At 39.8% G+C, this 24,099-nt stretch overlaps 1 protein-coding gene across 3 annotated transcripts in view; it reads left to right on the top strand.

Moving 5' to 3' along the window:
• Nucleotides 1-24,099, top strand: part of LOC100656214 (kinesin-like protein KIF16B) — a 373,573-nt gene that overhangs the window by 273,314 nt on the left and 76,160 nt on the right. For all 3 annotated transcript variants that reach the window (XM_064275760.1, XM_064275759.1, XM_064275761.1), the window contains one exon: nucleotides 14,177-14,266. In XM_064275760.1, the coding sequence (XP_064131830.1) occupies nucleotides 14,177-14,266 (90 nt within the window). The remainder of the gene's footprint in view (nucleotides 1-14,176; nucleotides 14,267-24,099) is intronic.

The raw sequence follows: 24,099 nt of genomic DNA on the forward strand, positions 1-24,099 counted from the left end.
TGTGCTGCCTACAAGAGACACACCTTAGAGACACAAACAAACTAAAACTCAAAGGATGGTAAAAAAACATATCAAGCAAACAATAAGCAAAAAAGAGCAGGAGTAGCAATATTAATTTCTGACAAAATAGACTTTAAAGTTAAATCCACCACAAAGGATAAAGAAGGACACTACCTAATGATTAAAGGGCCAATTGACCAGGAAGATATAACCATATTAAATATTTATGCACCCAATGACAGGGCTGCAAGATACATAAAACAAACTTTAACAGAACTGAAAAGTGAGATAGACACCTCCACAATTATAGTAGGAGACTTCAACACACCACTTTTGGAGAAGGACAGGACATCCAGTAAGAAGCTCAACAGAGACACGGAAGACCTAATTGCTACAATCAACCAACTTGACCTCATTGACTTACACAGAACACTCCACCCAACAGCTGCAAAGTATACTTTTTTTTTTCTAGCACACATGGAACATTCTCTAGAATAGACCACATATTAGGTCATAAAACAAACCTTTGCAGAATCCAAAACATCAAAATATTACAAAGCATCTTCTCAGACCACAGGGCCATAAAAGTGGAAATCAATAACAGAAAAATTAGGGAAAAGAAATCAAATACTTGGAAAATGAACAATACCCTGCTGAAAAAAGACTGGGTTATAGAAGACATTAAGGAGGGAATAAAGAAATTCATAGAATGCAACGAGAATGAAAACACTTCCTGTCAAAACCTCTGGGACACAACAAAAGCAGTGCTCAGAGGTCAATTTATATTGATAAATGCACACATACAAAAAGAAGAAAGAGCCAAAATCAGAGAACTGTCCCTACAACTTGAACAAACAGAAAGCAAGCAACAAAAGAATCCATCAGGAACCCGAAGAAAACAAATAATAAAAATTAGAGCTGAACTAAATGAATTAGAGAACAGAAAAACAATTGAAAGAATTAACAAAGTCAGAAGCTGGTTCTTTGAAAAAATTAACAAAATTGATAAACCGTTGGCTAGAGTGACTAAAGAAATACAGGAAAGGAAACAAATAACCCAAATAAGAAATGAGATGGGCCATATCACAACAGACCCAACTGAAATTAAAAGAATCATATCAGATTATTATGAAAAATTGTACTCTAACAAATTTGAAAACCTAGAACAAATGGATGAATTCCTAGAAAAACACTACCTACCTAAACTAACACAATCAAAAGTAGAGCGACTAAATAGACCCATAACAAAAAAAAGAGATTGAACCGGTAATCAAAAAACTCCCAAAAAAAAAAAAAGCCCTGGCCCGGACGGCTTTACTGCAGAGTTCTACCAAACTTTCAGAGAAGAGTTAACACCACTACTACTAACGGTATTTCAAAGCATAGAAAATGACAGAATACTACCTAACTCATTCTATGAAGCCACCATATCCCTGATACCAAAACCAGGTAAAGACACCACAAAAAAAGAAAATTACACACCTATATCCCTCATGAACATAGATGCAAAAATCCTCAACAAAATTCTAGCCAATAGAATCCAACAACATATCAAAAAAATAATCCACCACGACCAAGTGGGCTAGTTCAATATTATAAAAACCATTAATGTAATCCACCATATAAATAAAACAAAAGACAGAAACCGCATGATCTTATCAATTGATGCACAAAAGGCATTTGACAAAGTCCAACACCCACTTATGATAAAAACTCTCAGCAAAATAGGAATTGAAGGAAAATTCCTCAACATAATAAAGGGCACCTATACAAAAAAAAAAAAATTTTTTTTCTATACAAAGCCAACAGCCAACATCACCCTAAATGGAGAGAGCCTGAAAGCATTTCCCTTGAGATCGGGAACCAGACAAGGATGCCCTTTATCACCGCTCTTATTCAACATTGTGCTAGATAGAGGTCCTAGCCAGAGCAATTAGGCTAGACAAAGAAATAAAGGGCATCTGGATTGGCAAGGAGGAAGTAAAATTATCTCTATTTGCAGATGGCATAATCTTATACACAAAAAATCCTAAAGAATTCTCCAGAAAACTACTGAAACTAATAGAAGAGTTTGACAGGGTCTCAGGTTATAAGATAAACACACAAAAATCACTTGGATTCCTCTACATCAACAAAAACAACATTGAAGAGGAAATCACCAAATCAATACCATTCACAGTAGCCCCCAAGAAGATAAAATACTTAGAAATAAGTCTTACCAAAGATGTAAAAGACCTATACAAAGAAAACTACAAAGTACTAGTGCAGGAAACTAAAAAGGACCTGCATAAGTGGAAAAACATACCTTGCTCATGGATAGGAAGACTTAACATAGTAAAAATGTCTCTTCTACCAAAAGCCATCTCTACGCACAATGCACTTCCGATCCAAATTCCAAAGACGTTTTTTAATGTGATGGAGAAACAAATCACCAACTTCATACGGAAGGGAAAGAAGCCCCGGATAAGTAAAGCATTACTGAAAAAGAAGAAGAAAGTGGGAGGCCTCACTCTACCTGATTTTAGAACCTATTATACAGCCACAGTAGTCAAAACAGCCTGGTACTGGTACAACAACAGGCACATAGACCAATGGAACAGAATTGAGAACCCAGGTATAAATCCATCCACGTATGAGCAGCTGATATTTGACAAAGGACCAGTGTCAGTTAATTGGGGAAAAGACAGTCTTTTTAACAAATGGTGCTGGCATAACTGGATATCCATTTGCAAAAAAATGAAACAGGACCCTTACGTCACACCATGCACACAAACTAACTCCAAGTGGATCAAAGACCTAAACATAAAGATTAAAACGATAAAGATCATGGAAGAAAAAATAGGGACAACCCTAGGAGCCCTAATACAGGGCATAAACAGAATACAAAACATTACCAAAAATGACGAAGAGAAACCCGATAACTGGGAGCTCCTAAAAATCAAACACCTATGCTCATCTAAAGACTTCACCAAAAGAGTAAAAAGAGCACCTACAGATTGGGAAAGAATTTTCAGCTATGACATCTCAGACCAGCGCCTGATCTCTAAAATCTATATGATTCTGTTAAAACTCAACCACAAAAAGACAAACAAGCCAATCAAAAAGTGGGCAAAGGATATGAACATGCACTTCACTAAAGAAGATATTCAGGCAGCTAACAGATACATGAGAAAATGCTCTCGATCATTAGCCATTAGAGAAATGCAAATTAAAACTACGATGAGATTCCATCTCACTCCAACAAGGCTGGCATTAATCCAAAAAACACAAAATAATAAATGTTGGAGAGGCTGCGGAGAGATTGGAACTCTTATACATTGCTGGTGGGAATGTCAAATGGTACAACCACTTTGGAAATCTATCTGGTGTTTTCTTAAACAGTTAGAAATAGAACTACCATACAACCCAGAAATCCCACTCTTCGGAATATACCCTAGAGAAATAAGACCCTGTACACGAACAAATATATGCACACCCATGTTTATTGCAGCTCTGTTTACAATAGCAAAAAGCTGGAAGCAACCAAGGTGTCCATCAATGGATGAATGGTTAAATAAATTATGGTATATTGCCACAATGGAATACTATGCATCGATAAAGAACAGTGACAAATCTGTCAAACATTTCATAACATGGAGGAACCTGGAAGGCATTATGCTGAGTGAAATTAGTCAGAGGCAAAAGGACAAGTATTGTTTATGACCACTATTATAAGATCTTGAGAAATAGTATGAACTGAGAAGAACACATACTTTTGTGGTTACAAGGAGGGAGGAAGGGAGGGTGGGAGAGGGTTATTTACTGATGAGTTAGCAGATCAGAACTACTTTAGGTGAAGGGAAGGGCAATACTGAATACAGGGAAGTTCGGCTTAACTGGACTGGACCAAAAGCAAAGAAGTTTCCGGGATAAACTGAATGCTTCAAAGGTCAGCGGAGCAAGGGCGGGGGTTTGGGGACTATGGCTTAAGGGGACTTCTAAGTCAATTGGCAAAATAATTCTATTATGAAAACATTCTGCATCCCACTTTGAAATGTGGCATCTGGGTTCTTAAATGCTAACAAGCAGCCATCTAAGATGCATCAATTGGTCTCAACCCACCTGGATCAAAGGAGAATGAAGAACACCAAGGTCACACGATAACTATGAGCCCAAGAGACAGAAAGGGCCACATGAACCAGAGACTTACATCATCCTGAGACCACAAGAACTAGATGGTGCCTGGCCACAACCGATGACTGCCCTGACAGGGAGCACAACAGAGACCCCCTGAGGGAGCAGGAGATCAGTGGGATGCCGACCCCAAATTCTCATAGAAAGACTGTACTTAATGGTCTGACTGAGACTAGAGGAATCCGTGCGGTCATGGTCCCCAAACTTTCTGTTGGCCCAGGACAGGAACCATTCCCGAAGACAACTCATCAGACATGGAGGGGACTGGACATTGGTTTGGAGAGTGATACTGATGAAGAGTGAGCTACTTGTATCAGGTGGACACTTGAGACTGTGATGGTATCTCCTGTCTGGAGGGGAGATAGGAGGTTAGAGAGGGTTAGAAACTGGCAAAATCGTCACAAAAGGAGAGACTGGAAGGAGGGAGCGGGCTGACTCATTAGGGGCAGAGTAAGTGGGAGTATGGAGTAAGGTGTATATAAGCTTATATGTGACAGACTGACTTGATTTATAAACTTTCACTTAAAGCACAATAAAAATTATTTTTAAAAAAATGAGAAAAAAATACATGTTGAAAAGAACTGTAGAAATAACTCTTTAAAATTGGGCCAGTTAAAGTATATTTCTTTGGATGAATAATTGTCGATTCTCCCCCTTACACGGATAGATATACACAAGTGAATATGTACTGATGACAGATCTAAAAACCAACAATCCTTAAACCAGTAAAATATGTAGCATATAACATAAATTGTAGAAAGCACTGAATTGAGAATTGTTATGAGTAAATGCAATCCGTCTTATGGACATGTTTATAGTGTTTAAGTTGCACTTGATCATTTATGACCCAGGAAAGGTGGATTTATGTGTATCAGCAAAATCTTTCAGTGAAAGAGAAGTAATGAATTTGTTCCTCAAAGATATACGGTAATGAAGCCCTGCATTCTTACCACAGAAGAAAATAATTGAGTATTTTGGTCAGATTTATTTGTTGTACTGATCTTCTGTCACTCCTCTCTGCGTTAACACCCCTTTGTGTACCCAATTTTAATTTGGGTCAAAATAAGATTTTAGTATTTACTATTTTAACATTTTCTATGTGTTTTTTCCAAACTTCTGCACCGTTCCCTTAGCTCAGCTCTGCAGGCACTTATCCGTTTTCCTATGGCGGGATCACACATGTCGTTGTCTCGCCACTTTTCTAAGACCCTCCCTGATGATCTCCATTCTTCAGTATCGTTGTCCGCATCCTGTTTACATTTGAGAGAGAGACGAGGGAAGATTTAAATGTTTTATATATAAAATAGAAACCTTGAACCTTTGGAATCCCTGTATTTAACCTAAACTCATGTCAAAATCTCAAGGGTGAAGAATTTGGAAATCTCTCTATGTCTGACTATAAACTTATATTACAAATATATTACGAATACAACATATTCTCAATGCTTTGTTGAAAAAAAAAATCATATTGTTGTGACTAAGTCAAATAATTTTTGATTCAGTGAACCTCAGAGAAACTACCAGAACAAAATTATTGGAGCCAAGACTCTAGCGGGCCTTGTTCTCTATTTTGACTACAATGGGCCAAGTCCATATCAGCAGATAATTTTAAGTGCATCTCTCAGAAAAGCAACAGCACCTAATACAGTACCTGGCACATAGTGGGAGCTCAGTAAATGTTTGTCTCTACAATGGGAGCCCCTCTGACTCCCCCTCAGTTACTACCAAAGTCAGATGGCTTATTGCCTTAGAAAGCTCAAAATGTAGTGTGGAGAGACACTTACAAAATTATTATATAAATGAATTAATATAAATGACTTAGTATAATGAATATCCTGTGATGTGTGCTCTGATTGAAGTGTGGACTAAATACTAAGGAATCATGGAGGAGGGAATGGGTGATCCTTCTAGAGAGGCATGAGGATGCTGTCGAGGGAGGAGTCAGGCTTGGACAGTGCCTTCGAGGCTGATGCAGAAGCTCACCAACTGCACTAAGTGGTATGTAGGAAGGAGGCTGGTCAGCAGACCTGTGACTGCCCATGAATATGCCATATTTATGTGTTGACAAGTTGTGTGGAATGTAAGATTTTTAATTCGTTGGGAGCTGGGATAAGAAATACAGAATGGGGTCAGTCAGTTTGGAAAAGTCATGCTAAAGACTTCGAGCTTTGCCGGGGGGTGGGGGGTGGTGGGAACGCATGACTATATCTGATTTCAGAGCAGCCACACTAGCAGTAGTTTATAGCAGGGATGTTCAAACTTTAACCTGCAACAGAATCCCCTGGAAAGTTAGTTAAAACACAGCTTGCTGGGCCTCCCCCCCAGAGTTTCTGATTCCGTAGATCTGGTGTGGGGCCTGAGAATTGACATTTGTAACAAGTTCCAGGGTGAATCCGATGCTGCCAGTTGGGGATCACACTTTGAGAACCTCTGGTTTAGACTGAAGTACTAAGGGCCAAAGTCACTAAGATCTATGTGGAAGTTTATTAAAGTATCCAGTGAGATTTCAGGCAGCAAAATAAGTCATTAGCCAGGATGTGTCTATAATGATCTGCATTGTTCAGCATTTTTGAGAATTTACTGTATGTCCAGTGTTATTGGTTCTTAAGAGTTACCTCACTCTTCATTAATGGCAGGCCTCTCAAGTCACCAGGGTAGTACAGTGTATTGGTTTCCTAGGACTGCCATGTCAGATACCACAAACTGGGTGATTTAAAACAACAGAAATGCATTCTCTCACAACTTAAGAGGCCAGAAGTCTGAAATCAAGATGTCGGCAGGGTGAATTCCTTCTGGAGGCTCTGAGGGAGAACCTGTTGCATGCCTCTCTCTTAGCTTCTGGTGGTTGCCAATAATCCTTGGCATTCCTTGGCTTGTGGAGATATCACTCCAGTCTCTGCCTCCATCTTTACATCACCTTCTTCCCTGTGTCTTGGTGCATTCTTTTCTGTCTCTTATAAGAGTGCTTTCATTGGATTTAGGGCCTACTCTAATCTGGTATGATCTTGTCTCGATCCTTACCCTAATTGCATCTGCAGAGACCCTGTTTCCAAATAAGGTCACATTCTGAGGTTCTGGGTGGACATGAGTTTTGGGGGAACACTATTTAACCCACTACACACAGTAAAAATAAAGATCATTCTGATATCTTTACTGACCTCAACTAAACCCAGTTCAAAGGAAATCATATACAAAACTTTTGATAGGTTTATCCCTCTCCATAAGTGTGCCGTCTTTGTCTGTCTTCTCCCAGCTCCACACACATATGGTAATATCGAGCATCGCTTTATAAGTACTGTAGACTGATATCAAGAAAACAGAAGGGTGTTCTTTCAGATGTTTCCTGGGGTTCTCTCCGGTAGCAGTTCTATCTCTGTGCTGTCTTGCCATCTTGTGTCCAGATGCCCTTGATATCCTCTGCCAATATGTCTAAGGTTCATCATGCCTTTTCCAATATTTGATATATTCAGATTTTTTGAGAAAGTAGTATCCCTTTATAAAGGCACTAATCTCGGGACAACATGAGAAAGAGGAATGAAACCCAAAATTGTGAGATGGGTTTGAAATAGCCACCTCACTAATCAAAGATTTCAAAAATGGAAGAGGAAGCAATGCAGGACAAAGTCCCACTGTGAAAAATGGCGTGGGGGCAGTGTCTGACCTCCAACCCCACAAGGCAGAAGGAGAACCAAGATCAACAGTGCAAGTCTGACTCCCATGAGATGGAGGCCAGACAAGCCTCCTCTCTCCACCATCTTTACCAATTCTGACACCATCCATCCCTCCCACAGCACTCTCTACTTCTCTGCTGGGTTCTATAATTCATTGCAATGGCCACGCAGAACTCACAGACTATTAGGGAAGTAACAGTTACAGTTCAGGCTCAGTAACACTCAGGATACAGTTCTTCCATCAGGACAGCCTCTTCCCAACCATCCTTGAAGGCACACCTCTCCCTGGCCCTAGGCCTCGGTCCAGAGGCATTCAGCTTCCTCTTTCCACGGGCCAGGAAGTCCACCATGCCGTCTCCTGCTGTTGGATCTCTCCTGGCATCGCTTCTCACCATCTTCAGGGTTACAGCTTGCTCTCTCTCAGTCTCCTGCTTCCAGGATCTTATCAGCACAGAGATCTCAGGCCCAAAGTCTGTGTTCTCTGCTCCTGGCTGTTCTTCTTTGGTGGTGGTAGGATCCTCCTCTCTGCTCAGGAATTGGCTCTCTTTTAAGGCAAAACTGACCAGTCCTTTTGGTGGGCTACGGTTACCCTATTGCACAGTTCTTTCTGGTCACCCGAGTAGAAGTTAAAAGACCATGGCTAGAAAGGCCACACAAAAGTAATCAATCGCACCGCACGCACAAACTAGGTGTCCACGTTACTTTATATGGAATTTGCTGGAGGCCATCTTGAGGCCCTTCTGAACCCAGACAAATGAAAAAGGTGTGGCTGGCATATTGTCACTGTGAAAGTATGTTTAAGACAGGTCTATCTTGGGGCTTCATCTTCAGTCTGTTCATTTAGAATGCCTGTTTTATGTCTAGTACTCTTCTAAGGTATAGTGACCAGTACCTTGGAGTGGGGGGAACAACCCTGCCCTCTTGGAGCTTACATTCTAGTGGAGAAAAGAGACCAAACAAACAAACAAAAAAAGAAATATAAGTAAATGTCTACCAATTTAGATAATAAGAAATGCTAAGTAGAAAAATAAAGGAAGAGAAATCATAGAATTGAAATGAGAAAATGGGGAGATGCAATTTTAGATAGGATAATCTTTTAATCAGGGGAGGCCTCACTGAGAAAATGACTTTTGAATTAAGATCTGTAGGAAGTAAAGGAGCTGGTCACATGAAAATATGGGAAAAGAGTGTTCTAGAAAGAGGCAATAAAAAAGAGTGGAATAGCACATGCAAGGTCCTTGAAGCCATACTTGCTTGCTTTGTAGCATGTTTGATGTAATCTGGTTAATCAAGGAAGCCAAATTGACTACAGCGGGGTGATGAAGGGGGAGATTTGGAAATGAGGACAGAGAGGGGGTAGATCAGAGATATCCTTGTAGGCCAGTGAAAGAACTTGAGATTTTATTCTGAGTGAAATGGGACACCTTTGGAAGATGTCCTATTTGAACAAAGAAATAGCCTGATCTGACTTAATTTTTAATAAGATCACCTGTTAAAAAGTGGCTGTCTTGAGAAAAGAATGAAGGATGGCGGGGGCAGAGGGTGGGAGGGAGATAGAAGCAAGGAGACCAACTAGGAGGCTGTTAAAAATAATCCAGACACAAGATGGTGGTAGTTCGGACCAAGATATTAACAGTGGTGATGATGAGTAGTCAGTCAGATTCTCATTATATTTTGGAGATTGGGCAGAAGGGATTTGCTGACTTACTCGATGTGAGGTGTGAGAGAAAGAGAAATATGAAGGATGATGCCAAGGTTTTAGAGTTGAACAAGTAGAAGAAGGGCATTGTTATTTACCGAGATGGGGCTGAATTCGGGGAAACAGGTTTGGGTGAAATTACTGTTGGTAAGTTTAACCATGCTAAGTTTGGGATGCATATTGGACATCCAAGTAGGCAGACATATCCGGTAGGCAGTAGGATATAAGAATCTGGGTTCAGGGGAGAGAGTTGAGCATCCAAGGAGTCATCAGCATATAAATTTAAAAAAAAAATTTTTTTTTTTTTATGAGACTGGATGAGATCATCAAAGGAGTGAGTGTGGGTAGAAAATAAAGCATGTTCAAAGGCCGAGCCCTGGGGTAATTTGATGTTTATTGTTGAGGAAGATGAGGTGAAATCCCATCAAAGAAAATTAAGGGGAGAGTGTAGCAACCTGGAAGTGACAAAGGTGTTACAAGCAAGAGCAAGTGATCAACTTTGTCAGATCCTGCCAATAAATCAAGTAAGACCAAGACCAAGAATTAAACAGTGGATTTGCCAGTATAGAGGTCTTTGATGACCTCAGTAAGAGTAGCTAAGAGTAGTTTTGGTGGACTGGTGTAGATTCAAGAAATACGGGGAAGAAAAAAATTGATGGCATCAGGAATAAATTCAAAGGATGGAAATGAGGTGTTAGCTGGAAGGGAAAGAGAGGTCAAGATGGGGTTTAAGATGAGAAAAATACCTTGTTTGGATGCTGATGGGAATGATCTAGTAAGGAAGGGGTATTAGTGCAAGAGAGAGAAGAGAATTGCAGTTTATTAGTTAATTGTAGTGTCCTTCAGAAGGCAAGAAGGAATGGGACCCAGTGGGTAAAAGGAGGGGGCAGTTGGTCTTAATTTGGAGCACAGATAGCTCATGCCTGGTCACAGAAGAAAAGCTGAAGTATAGCATAAATGGTGGAGGATGAGTAGACCTGGTCAAGGGTACTTGGAAATGTGTTTTTGATTGCTTTTATGTTCTTAGTGAAATAGGAAGTAAGATTATCAGCCAGAGGGAAAGAGATAAGGAAGGTTTGAGGAAAAAGAATAAATAATTAAGAGAAGAGTGAAAGTAATTGGGAAATGTGGTATGACTAGTGGATAATCTCAAAGACTGACTCACTGACTTGAAGATGGTGATTTGACTTTAAAATAAGACTAGTCAACCTGTTTGGTAGTGTGTTTTTCTTCAGCCACATTCTGCTGGCAGGTGCAGTCGTGGAGTAAGCAGACAGTGCTGCTTAATCAGGGTTGGGGTTTAGCTTAATCCAAGGAATTTCAACAGTAGGACAAAGAGATTTGGGGTTGTATGCATAGGAGGGTTGTAATGATTGACGATGGTTTTCAAGTTGAGTGAGGAAGGAACGGGAATGGAGATCAAGGAACTAAGAAATCAGGATGTTGTAGGGAAGGATCATCTGTGCGGATAATGAAATTACCAAAACCCATGACGAGATCTGTAGTGATGGAGCAGCAGAACCCAGAAGCTCCCAGGAATTAGGGAAGTGATGACGGGGAATAGATGTTTGCAAGAAGGTAGATAGAGCGGTGCGGTCTGAAGGTATGAGCTTTCCAGAGGAGGGATTTTAAAAGAGTGGAGAAGCAATGGTTTGGAGGTTGGATTGAAGAACAAGAATTATTTACCCCACCTTCCAGTGCAGCGGTGGGAGGGGTGTGGGGAAGAAAACAGTCACTACTTGAAAAGGCTGCAGGGGAAGAGCCAGGTTTCATTTAGAATCAACAAGAAGGGAGTGTTCCCAGAAGAGGTTAAGAATGTAGGATATTTTGCTAGTGACTGACCGTGATTTCCAGAGGTATAGGATTTCAGGAGAAGGAAGGAGAGCCAGAGGGCATTGGAGGGATGAAGGAGACCTGGGCTGCTTGTGGTGATTGACCTCTCTGAGGAATAACTTCCCGTGGAATCCAAAGTGCCTCACCTGTGAGACCACGCATCTTAATATTCCCAGGTCACTGTTATAGCAAACACAGATGTGGTTCCATTAACCTTCTGGGCTTTCCTGGCAAGCAGAAAACAAACTTTTTTCTTTAAAATGTGGTGTAAACCCCATTGCCATCGAGCCGATTCCGAGATCCTGACTCATGGGGGAAGGCAGGAGGACCACTCCTGTTGCAGTTCTCTCTTTGATCCCTGGTTTGTGTCTAGCCAGGGCTGCGCATTGCTGTGCTGCAGCCCTAAGGAAGCCCTCACATCCCTGTGGAGCGTGCTGACTGGCTTGCAGTGCTTCAGCTGGGGTCTTCAGAGGAGAGAACCAGAGAGAATGGACCCCTCACTGTTAGGAGCTGTGTTTCTCAAGCTTGTGTGACTTGTGGACCAGCTTTAAAAATGCGCCACAGGCATAGAGCATCAGGCTAACTTACTGTTCTTGAGAAGGGCATTTCACATAGTAGAGGATTTCCCACACAGGGACATGGCCCGTGCAAAGGCCCTGGGGTAGGAAGGAGTATGGGCATTCTGGGAGTACAGCAGGAGTGAGGATACCTAATGGGAGAGAGACTTAAGGATGAGGCTGCTGCAGGCAGTGCGTGCTGGGGTGTGCAGGCTGTGGGGACCACATTAAAGATTTGGTAGGAGCAGCAGGAAGCACCTGGGAGGGTGTTAAGGGAGATGGCATGATCAGATTTGAGTTTTAAAGAGACCCCTTGTCAACTGTGTAGAGAATGGATTGGAGGGGGACAAATGTAGACGTGGACAATGATGGTTAAAATGGAGTAGTAATATATATATATATAGTACGATTTAAAAATTTTTTCACTTTATAATTTTCCTTTCTGAGCTGAAATAATACATTTAGTAATTTGGGGGAGGAGAGGAGCATTATGTTTAATTAGAGCTGTTGTCAGGTGTTGTATCCCAGAGATATTTTAAATTTTTCTGTTAAAAGAGATCTGATTTTTAACTCTTAAAAACCATTGTCACTTAAATTTCCAATAATTGTTAAAATTATTTTATTTTTAATTAGCATTGTCAATGCCTTGGCCTTTGAGAAGGGTTTCTTAGATATAGATCCGACTTTTAAACTTTTTTCTTTAAAATGTGGTGTAAGCCCCGTTGCCATCGAGTCAATTCCGACTTACAGGAACCCTAAAGGACAGAGTAGAACTGGCCTATAGGGTTTTCAAGGAGCGCCTGGTGGATTTGAACTGCCAGCTTTGTGGTTAGTAGCTAAGCTCTTAACCACTATACCACCAAGATTTCTGGCAAAATGTGGTATATTGGATGTTAATTTTTACACAGTTCTGGGCACTGTTAACAGTATCTGGAAAGTATTTTGAGACATCAGTGGAAAGCTAAACATTGTAAATTTAACATGAACACACTTCTTTTTCATTCCGAAGATAAAATCAGATTTTTCAAATTAAAAAAAAGGAGGCTCAAGAGAGGCCCCAGCAGAAGTATAAATACAGCCTGGTGGTGGCTTAGAGTAAGATGGCAGTAATGGAGAAAAACAAAGAAAAAAGAGTCAAGAATTGTTTAGGAGATAAAACGAGTAAGACTCAGCTCTTGTCTGAAAGGGGGGAGTATCACAGGGAGTGATCAGGAATGACTTCAGAGTCCCTGGCTGGTACAGCATCGTGGATAGTAGTAAAATGCATTGTGATGGAGACCACTAAAGAGGAACTAGAGTTGAGCCTGGAACAAGTATGTCGGGTTCAGTTTTAGAAAGTTGAATTTGAGATTCCTGTGCAACACGTAAAGAGAGATGTCTCCAAGTTCGGTACGTGGGTCTGGAGCTCAAAAGAAGGTGGGATGTAGAGCTAAGAATTTGAGACTTACTTGCCTACAGATGGCAGCTGGGACTGCGTTTGACAGGGAAGGAATAGCCTCTGCTTTTGGTGTGATTGTAAAGGCCGGTATGGCCTACTAACCTCTCCTTGTCACTATGATCTTAATATGTGAGCTGATTTCTGCCAATGTTTCCACCCCATTCAACCCATTCAATAGAAATGGGAAGCTCCCCTGCCAGGTAAAGGCTGGATTAGTAATTCTCCCTCTGAAAAGCAGAATATATGGTTGTCTGTTTGTACTAAGAATCATTGAGATGTAGTAAATTTTTTGTCTCCTCCTCTTTGTCCTCCTTTCCCTTATTCTACCTTTTTTTTTTTCTTTCTTCCCCCTCTTTTCTCCTCCCCATCCTCCTTTTCCTCTGCTGCTTCTTTCTCTCTCTTTTTTTTCCCCACTGTTGCCCACTGTGGTGGCGTCTGGTACCCTACATTTTGTATGGACACATTGTTGTAATAGAAGGTCATTCTGGGAATTACCTTTCTATCATGGATTTGGAGGATTAAAGGGCACTTTTATAGCTGTTTGAGATGTAACTATCTTTCCCTCACTTTTTGTAGACACATGCTGGTTATAACTAGATTTACAAGTCAAATATACATCTTTATTTAAAGAGCAACTATTATTTACAAGTCTCACTTGTACAGCTACATTAATGTTTTCAACTCTGGCAAAATATTACATGCTAATCACCTGTTTAAATTTAATTTTTTTAATTAATTTAAAAAAATGTAATCACTTTTTCCGAATAACTAATGCTGATTTATTTTTATTTTTTCTGGTTAATAGATTACTGTCCTAGATGAGACATGGACCGTATTTAGGCGTTACAGTCGTTTTCGAGAAATGCATAAAACGTTGAAGCTAAAGTATGCAGAGGTAAGTTATGGAATAATTATTTCCCCTTAAGAATGTTTGTTTTATAAAGTAAAAGATCTGATTGCATTATCAATGCCATCTCTCAACCTCTTTTCTTCTCTTTAAATATTGTATCACTAAGTTTTATTTCAATTACTCATCTATCAAAGATAGCTTTTAAAGTTTTTGTCCTTTGTTCCAGTTCTATTCTACACAATTTAAACATTTTCCGAACACAAGATTTTGAAAGTGATGTAGCGATAAATGAACTCCATATCATTTTCATAAATTTTATGATGAATTTTAAATATTTTAATCAAAATGCAACTTCTCAGCTATGGAGCGAGAACTGTCAAAGTGAAATCATAATAAATATTGCAGTATAGATACACCCTTTTCTCTCTTAAAAAATGCCGCGTTAATGTCAGACGTCGATTTAATGAGAAGCTGGCTCAGAAGAGATATTTTGCCGTCAGACGAGGATGGGGAGCGGATAGTAAATATGGAATTACATAAGGGCAAGGAGGCATTCATGCATCAATTCAGGTATCCAGAGTGTATTGATGCAGTAGTAGGTTTTTCTCATTTTGGACAAAGACTAGTTTTTAAAATATTTTTAAACAAACAAAACAAAGCAGAAAGTAGACCTAGAATGAATTTGTGTCTTCCAAGTGAATCTTTTGATTATTATTGTTAAGATTTCACTTCAGCTAAAGGAAGTCTTCCATAGGCACAGCTCCTGAGAATTTGGGGTTGAACTGACAGCTAATCAATCCACATTTACTGTCTAATTAGCTTGTTTTGTTTCCACTGAGCTGCTTATCAGTACTATTTTTATTATTCCCTATGACAGCCTAAAAAATAATTTAGTCAGAAAGAAACCCGTCCCTAATTTAGTTCACATTAAATAAACTGATGTTTCCTTACCATTCCCATGATTTCCACCCTTTCTTATTGATACACGCTATAAGAAGAAATACCTTTTGGAAACAAAATGGTTCCTTGATGTGTAGAAGAGTCTTGAGTTGTTTTGAAATTCTGAAATTACGTTATCATAATAATATTCTATTAAAAATTGAAGAAGCTTCAGGTATGAATTATAGTACAGTGTTCCCAAGAGGCCTCAGCTCCAGAAGTAACTGCATCAAAGTCAAGTTGTTAAGCTTGTTTCTGTAGTTTATCCTTCATGTCCAAAATTAATATTGATAATAAAAAGTGGAAGTATTGTGTACATACTAAATGTACAGAGTGGCTTATTTTTGAAGTGAACTTCGCAGCTTGTTAACATTTCAGCTACTACATCAGTACTTTAATAATTTACAAATTTTGTGTATTGTATTAACATAAGTGAATTTTCACAGTAATGATGGAAAAAGCAATTTACTTGAAGCAGTAGACAAACTTTTATAAAGGTTAGAGATAAATGTAAATTTTACATAATATACGTATTTGTATAGTATATACATAACCAAAAACCAAACCCGTTGCCGTCAAGTCTATTCCAACTCATAGTGACCCTACAGGATGGAATAGAACTGCCCCATAGGGTTTCCAAGGAGAATGTGGTGGATTCGAGCTGCTGACATTTGGTTAGCAGCCATACCTCTTAACCACTATATAACCAGGGTTTCAATATAAAATAGATACAATCATGGCACAAATAATATATGTATAACATATGTATATACACATACATGCATACATATATTGTCCGTGCCATGATTGGGTCCATTTTACATTGATTCTTTCATCAGTTAATGCCATTTTGTGTAGACATAGTTTTCTAACTTCCAGTAACAATAGTGGACAAGAACAAATGTCTTCTCTTATATACTTTAAAATCTTACGGGGAAAAACTGACCATAAACAAGGAAAAAATAATGAAGAGTAAGCATGCCATGTGGCAGGTATCATTTTAAGTGGATTGGTTACATATAATCAAGAGTGATGGGGCGGAGGGCAGCTGGCACTTAAATATAAGGGAACTTCAGGGTAAAGCTCTCTGACGAAATGGCATTTTAGTTGAAATTTGAAATGAGAGATATTTAAGAGAGTTTTCAAAGAATCAGTGCATACCTCTAAGTAGTATTTTTAAAGAAAATGCCAGAACGAATGTAAAAACAGCATGGGAGAAGTAGCTAACTTCACAAGGGAAAAGGAGAATCAAGACAACAACCCAAGGCTGATTCCTGTGAGGCAGGGATCAGACATGCCTCCTCTCTCCACCATCTTTACCAACTCTGACACCAACCATGCCTCCCACTGGCACTCTCTATTGGGTTCGATAATTCATTGTAATGGCCACACAGAACTCACAGACCATACTCAACGATTATGGGGTTTATTAGGGAAGTAACAGGTGACAATTCAGGCTCAGGAATACTCAAGGATAGAGTTCTTCCATCAGGACAGCCTTTTCCCAGCCATGCTCCCAGGCACACATCTCCCTGGCCCTCAGTCTTTGCCCAAAGGCATTCAGCTTTCTCACTCCATGGGCTGGGAAGCCCACTGCACCAGCTCCTGCAGGTCTCTCCTTCCTTGGTGGTGGTAGGCTCTTTTCTCCTCCACCTCTGGAGTGGCTGATTTCAAGTCCAGTGGGATGGCAGAACTGACCAATCCCTTTGGTGGGCTACAATTACCCTGTCACACAGTCCTGGCCACCCGCTTGCGTGGGAGTTACAAGACCATGGTTAGAAGGACCATATTAATTCATTATACCGCAACAAGTATAACAGAGATGATCTTTGAAGATGTAATAGAAGAAAAGTTACTTGAGGTTAAGAACGATGTAAAAATGTAAATCAAAATAGTCACCCAGCACCAGGCAAAATTAGTGAACCGATATGATAACATATGTAAAAATCTTGAACTTCAAGGGGAAAAAAGTATTTTACAAACACGTTGAAATAAATTAAGTGACCTTCAAGTGAAGAAACCGAAGCTGGCTTCATTTATTCATTCACTCTCTCATTCATAAATCTTTATTGAGCAGCTCTGTACTGTGAATACAGCTGTGAGCAAGATAGCCATGTTCCCTCCTCTTGTGAAGCATAGAGAATAAACAGTGAGAAACAAACAGATAAAGTAATTTCAGGTAATGTTAAGTACAATGGAGAAAGCAAAACATGGCAATGATAATGAGGCATGAGAGCTGGATGGTGGGCTACTTTAGTTGAGGAAGCAGAGAAAGCCTTTCTTAAAGAGTAGTATTTGAACTGAGATCTGAATGTGGAAGAGCCAGGCATGAAAATGTGGAGGTGGGCATATTTTAAATGAAGGGAACAGCAAATGCAAAGACCCCGGGGTGGGATCAAGCTTGACATATGAAAAGACCTGTGAAAAATTTCAAGAGTAGTAGGTTATGAGGGCAAGAGAGGTCATGTAGGGCCTTAAATTCTGGTCCTAGTGCAGTGGGAAGTCACTGGATGGTATTAAACAAGGTAACAAGGTAACCTAATTTACATTTTTAGAAGGCCATTTTAGCGGCCAGTGGATTATTGAGGTAATGGAGAGCTCAAATTCAGAATTCTGTTTTGGACATATTAAATTTGAAGAGGGTGTTAAACATCCAGTTGGAAATGTCAAGAAAGAAGGTGGGGAGAGATATCAAGAAGCTTCTCTTAGAAATAAAAGTCATCATTTGATCAATGATGATTAAGAAAAATCCTTTTATTCCTGTTTCACTTTCTGACGAAGCTTCCGTGAAACTTCAGTGTTCAGACCATTATATTCATAGATGACTTCTGCTCATAGAAGTCCTTTTCCTGAAGACAGGCTCATAATCTAAATGATAGCCAAGAATGAAAATTGCTTTTCTCTAAGTTCAACTTTGTGACTTATACTCCTTCTCATAAGAATAACAAATACTAGTTATGAAAGAGAACCAGCAAACACATGGGTGCATGTATTTGAAGGAGCAGAGAGAATGTGGGAAGCTCTTGAACGAAGACTGCATGTTGAAAGGAAAACTGTACTAATCACAGACCCTGAGGATGGTGCACTAATGCCATTGTGTTCTGCAGTAACCACAACTCTGACCCCTTTTCTAAGCATTTACTAAGCACTCATCATGTGTCAGCCTCTGCATTTGATGTTCATAATCTCATGTAGTTCTCATGACAACTCAATGAAGTGTGAGGGCTATTATCTTCCTCATTCTACAGATGCAGAAGCCAAGAGGGAGAGAAGTGAATAACTTGCCTCATGTCACATAACTGGCAACCAGAGAAGCCGGTGTAGAAGCCCAGGCAGTTTGACTCTGATTCCTATTTCTAAATCAGTGGTAATATAAAGATGAAAATTAAAAACAAATTATCTCCAAAAACAAAGTAGTATATGTCCTTCTAGATCAGATAAATCTTAGTTCAGTGAAAGTAGAATAGTATTGCTCTTTTAATGTTTTTAAGTTGAATATTAGCTGTGCTTTCCTCTGTAAAGTTGGATTTTCTTTTATGCAGTTCAACCTCATGTACCCTGACTTGCTATGTGTTTGTCGGGACTTGAGATCAATAATATGTTGATTAGATATCTGTCAATTACCATTGCTCTTATTGCTCATATCATTTCCCTCTCTATATATAATGTTAATCTTCTTAATCAACTGCTTCCAAATGGTTTATTTGGTCCGACAGATTAGAAATCACTCACTATGTTAAAACCCATGACTTCTTCAAGAATGCCAAAGGGTTCATATGGAAGGATCTGTTTCATAGCCAAGTGGGAACATGTTTTATTTATCTCGCTCTGTGACCTGATTGGAGCCCTGATGGCGCAGTGGCTAAGAGCTTGGCTGCTAACCAGAAGGTCAGCAGTTCAGATCCACCGGCCGCTCCTTGGAAATCCTGTGGGGCAGTTCTGCTCCATCCTGTAGGACTGCTGTGAGTGGGAATTGACTCTGCGACAACAGGTTTGGTTTTTGGTTCTGACCAGATTATTTCTGGTCATTATTTCTGTGGAAGTAGGAAACTATTCTTGTTCTGTTAATTACAAGAGTAACAAAAAGATTGATGATACATGTTTTAATTTTAATCAAACATTAAATTTACCTAGTCATACAAGGTTCCAAATTTTTAATCAAGCTGAAAAAACACACTTGAATTCAGAATATATGGAATTTATAACATACTTGCCAAGATACTCTTCTGTTCACTTAAAACTTTAGTTTTAGTAGTGGTATATAATATTTTGGAACTTGATGTAAAATTACATTCTCTTCCTTCACACTTCTACTGGAGTTTAGCCATGTTCTCCTGGGGAATATACTTCTAAAACAGTTTTATATGACAGTTCCCTTTATGAAGATTCTTTTCTTTCGTTAATCTTTGGTTTTTTCAAGCAAGGCACATGTTCATGGTAAGAGGTTGAAACAGGTTATGAAAGTTTCCCTTAGTCTCAACCTCAGAGGTAGCATTTACAACGCCACCGGGAGATCTTTTTGGGTCCAGCTAAACATTCAGACTTACAGGACTTCAATGGGCAATACTTAGCACCAGGCTCCCTTGGAAGAATATAGGACAGGAACCACAGCTTGCCAGCAGGTACTCCTCTTCCATGGGAGGGAACCTCGCAGTGATTTCTGTCACAGACCACACAGTTGTCCAGGAGCTAGTTTCTTTGCACCATCTGTCACAGATGATAGCTTAGGTACAAGGAGATGAGACCTATGTGGGACAGGTGTGAGAACCGCTCTGGCGTGGAATCTCCAGGCCACAGGGGAGCCAGTATCTCTTGGAACAACTCCATAGGCAGAGCTTCCCAGGTCCCCACAACAGACATGCTAAGTCACAAGAGTAACCTCACCCAGAGAAGCCCAGTACTGCGGTTTCCCACCACGTGGCGACCGTTTCCCCTGGTGCCGAAGCAATTTATCATTCCAGTCACTTTTACCAGGAGCAGTGTTGGAAAACCACCTTTTCTGGTTTCCAGTGTCCTGTTGATGGACGTTTGGGTCGTTTTCAGATTTTTGCTAGTGTGATTACTTCCCTATGGGCATTCTTGAACATATCTACAAGTTTTCTGGTCCACATGTGTAAGACTTTCTCTGTAAAGAAATTTGGTAATTTGTCAAATGTTCTAAAAGACTTACTTTACAGAAAACAAACAGTAGCAACTCAAAACAAGATCGGGGAAGAACACACTGAAGTTGGGTAGGCTGAGAGCCCTGAGGGCCATGGCCCACATTAGGGAGAAGGTTTTAAGAATTCCTGAACCATCTTTCAGCTATTTCTTCTAATCTCCTCACTTGTTCACAGTCACTGCTTAGTTATTTCCTATAATGGCTCCTTAAGGAGAACGATGCGCTGGTCAACTAAAGACCCTCAGGGATACTTTATATACACTTGGTGGTGAACCAATTAAAACAGTAAGTAGTTGCTAATTATTAGATATAAGTCTCTGAAAAAAATAGAAGGAACTTAAGGTTATTACAAGCAAAATGCACTCAAACTGTAAGAGGATAGGAAGCCACTGGATTCTATAAAACTGGGGATATAGGGGGAGAGCAGAAATCAAAAAATAATCCATTATTTCTTGTATGATAACAGTTTTCATGAATTAAGAAAAACAAAACTAAATTATTTTCCCTCTGTGATACTGAAGAACAGATTATTGCAGATGACCTTGGATCATATGCAAGTGTTCAGTGATTTTCAGATTCACTGTACAGTGGGCTGAGTTCTCACCGGAGACACTACATTATTCAGGATTTTAAAAATTACTGTTTTATTTTTGTTTATTTTCTTAATCTGAACAGTTTCTTCTGGACTCCAAATAGATTTTCCCTTTTGTTTTGAATTAATTTGTTCTCTTAATATACGGATATCTATCATGTAAGGTAATCTCTCCTTCTGGCTTTCATTCTCTGCTCGGCTTCATTAACCTTGTATGGAATCTTAATCAAATTAAAGCCAGTGTTTTCACATTCCGCATCTGTATAATGATAATGCCACAGCTAATTTGTAAAAGATTGTGGGTGCTTCAGATAAAATGTGTTATGGAAAGCATCGATGAAGTATCGTGCAGCATCTACTAGGTAACATCTCTGAAATTTTATCATGCAAATCATTTCTGCAGTGCTCTTTGTATGAAAGCTATGCACTTTTACTCTTATTAAAAATCAGCGTAATCCTTTTAAATATCAATCAAGTTATGTGCTCAGAAACAAAACTTTGTTAAGTGTTCTGTTTTTCTCTGAGCAAGAGTTACTGTGTATGTCTAGGGCCCGTGAAGTTTACCTGTGGGTCCAGATCAGAGTCCATCAGAACAGAAACAGCTCATCAAGAACCTGAAAAAGAAAAAGGAAAATTATTTTAAAATCCGATCCCCTTTTCAAACATTAGAATGGACAATGGAGACAGTGGGCCTTCTCCACTCCTTGTTGTGGTTGGTCTAGTGGGCCCTGACAGTATGTAATAGAGCAGTATGACATGGGCCTGCTAGGAGGTCCAGAGGGTCAGTGAGAGCTGCTTCTCCTGGGAGGTTCTCAGAGGCCAATTCCTGTCTGCTTTTGAGAGGACATTTTACTCTATTTAATATTTAGGTAGAAGTCCTCCCTTCTGAGTGCTACAGTCTAGTGGAGACATTACCTCCCAGGAGAATTATCTCACAGTGAAAACGATTAAGTATCAGAATTGATCACTGAGAGCCATTTTACAATCTTCTTGGCTAGGAGTGATTCTGAAAGAGGTTTGTGTTGGTCTGCCTACAGGGAAGAGAATGAACCATGAACATGGGACATTTTGTATATAAAATATACAGTCAAAACAAGTGCTAAGGAACATTTGAAGTCTGTGCACAGTGAGAGTGCAAGTCACGTGGAACAGGCCGTGTTGCCTCTCTGCCTCATAACTCAGTCATCACAGTTCGTGAAAAAACCGGGTGTGTCTTTAGATCCCGGTGTGTCAGACCTGATCACCTCAGTCAGGTTCTCTTCTCCATACAGAGCTGAGGAAGAAAAAGATTATCAAACCTTGGAGTAAACATTGAAGAATGCTGTGTTAGAGCCGTTGTTTTGTCTCACAGCTGGCATTCTCTGGCTGCCCAGTGAAAACCAATGGGAGGGAAGAAAACAGACAGGAGATTATTTAATTTATAGATAGACTTGCAGCTTGTGCTGATAAAATGGTTTCTTACCTTTATTTTCCAAGTAGTTTTCCCCAAGCTAGCACCAAGAGAAAAAGAAAAAAGAAACTGGTTGTTGGCCTTGTGTTCATTTTGGACAGTTATTTACCATCCAACAGTGAAATGTATTCCAAACAGTTTTATAACCAGCGTCCCAAATTTAATATAAAAATGACAATCAACTCACCACCCAAATTATTACACTACCAATCATAGCTACAAAGAGCATCAGTAAGCTTTAGATAAATTCAGCTGCATCACGCCCTCAGCCTTCTAATTTTTTAAATAGCAAACAGCTATATCGGCGCAATTAGATTTCTGTCAGCTTCCTGACCTCGTGTGTAACAGAGGCCCAGCTGCCACACTGCCATTTGTGTCACAGCATTCTCTCCACCTGATAAACAGTGTTTAAGTCACTGCCTTTCAGGGTGGATGGGAGAGTAAAGACCATCAGAATTACCTGGGGAGCTTTTTTAAAATATGTGGCCAGGACTCAAATGAAAATTCTGACTCAGTAAATCTAACATTGCACCAGGAGTGAGTCATTGGGGAAAAAAATTCCTTAAATAAAGCACACTGGACCCCCGATTAACACGCTACCTGTCATTTCTTCTGCATCCATCTTGGGAGCATGAGTTGGCTTTTCATTATTATAGATCACAGAATCTAAAAGGTGATTTCCAGTGACAAATAGTCTTGTCAAAATTAATGATAGGCTAGTTTAAACCTGGACAGTGAAAAAGAAATATTGATTGTCTCTTTGATCACCAGAAACTATGAAACATGGACTCGAATCTGGCTTTTCTCTGCAAGTGGCAAGGAAACACCTATAGCAGTGGGCTTTGAACCATTTACATTGTGAAATGCCAGCACTCCAAGTGGCCTTAAAGGCTGGGTAGCCCAGTTTTTCACTTTAGAAATGAGGTCTGAAATGCCTAGAGAGGGTTTTGTTCATGATCACACCAAGATTTAGGGAACAGGGGCAAGGCCCATGCCTCCTGATTCCTGGTCCCGTGTACTTTTACTGAGCCTCTTTCTCCATAGCCATTTTCGGAATGTTCCAACCAAAGATAAATTCTATTCCCTATAAAACTCCATTTGCATAGCAAGCTATAGATGATAACTAGAAACTGGGTTCCTTCTATTTTATGTCATGGACAGCAGAGTCCTGTCCTATCATAGTCCCCAAAAGAGATAATTAGCATCGTATTAAGAGATGGAAAGCACAAGCATTTGAGTTGGTTTGTCTGCATATTTACGTTAAAAAATGCAGTATTAAGTGTTCACAGGTCTGAAATGTTTTTCACGTTCAAAAATTGTTGCAGCACACGTGAACGTCCTCAGATGCGTTCTCACCAACTCATGCCTGAATGAAATTGACATGGGTTTTGGGAGAAGTGAGATTTTATGTGGGAAAAGTTGTAATCTTATACCAAATAGAACTAGAAGCTGGTGCAGGCCTCACTACATTCCCAGGCATGATTTTACACGTAAGGCGACTCCAAGTTTAACACTTCCGGTTTCAGCACGACAGGACAGCAGCCTGTGTTAAGAATAAATCCTAATCCTAATCTCTGGCTGCTTCACAGAGGCCACCAGCAAGGAATTCTGCCCTGCTTATTTATTCAGTAGATATTTAATGAGCTCTGGGCTAGGTGCACAGCAGGGGCTTACTGTGTGGTGTACTCAAGTTACCATATCAAAGGTCTAAAGGTAGCCCATTGCTCCTTTAATAA

Source organism: Loxodonta africana, chromosome 24, assembly GCF_030014295.1.
Source record: "Loxodonta africana isolate mLoxAfr1 chromosome 24, mLoxAfr1.hap2, whole genome shotgun sequence".
Taxonomy (NCBI): domain Eukaryota; kingdom Metazoa; phylum Chordata; class Mammalia; order Proboscidea; family Elephantidae; genus Loxodonta; species Loxodonta africana.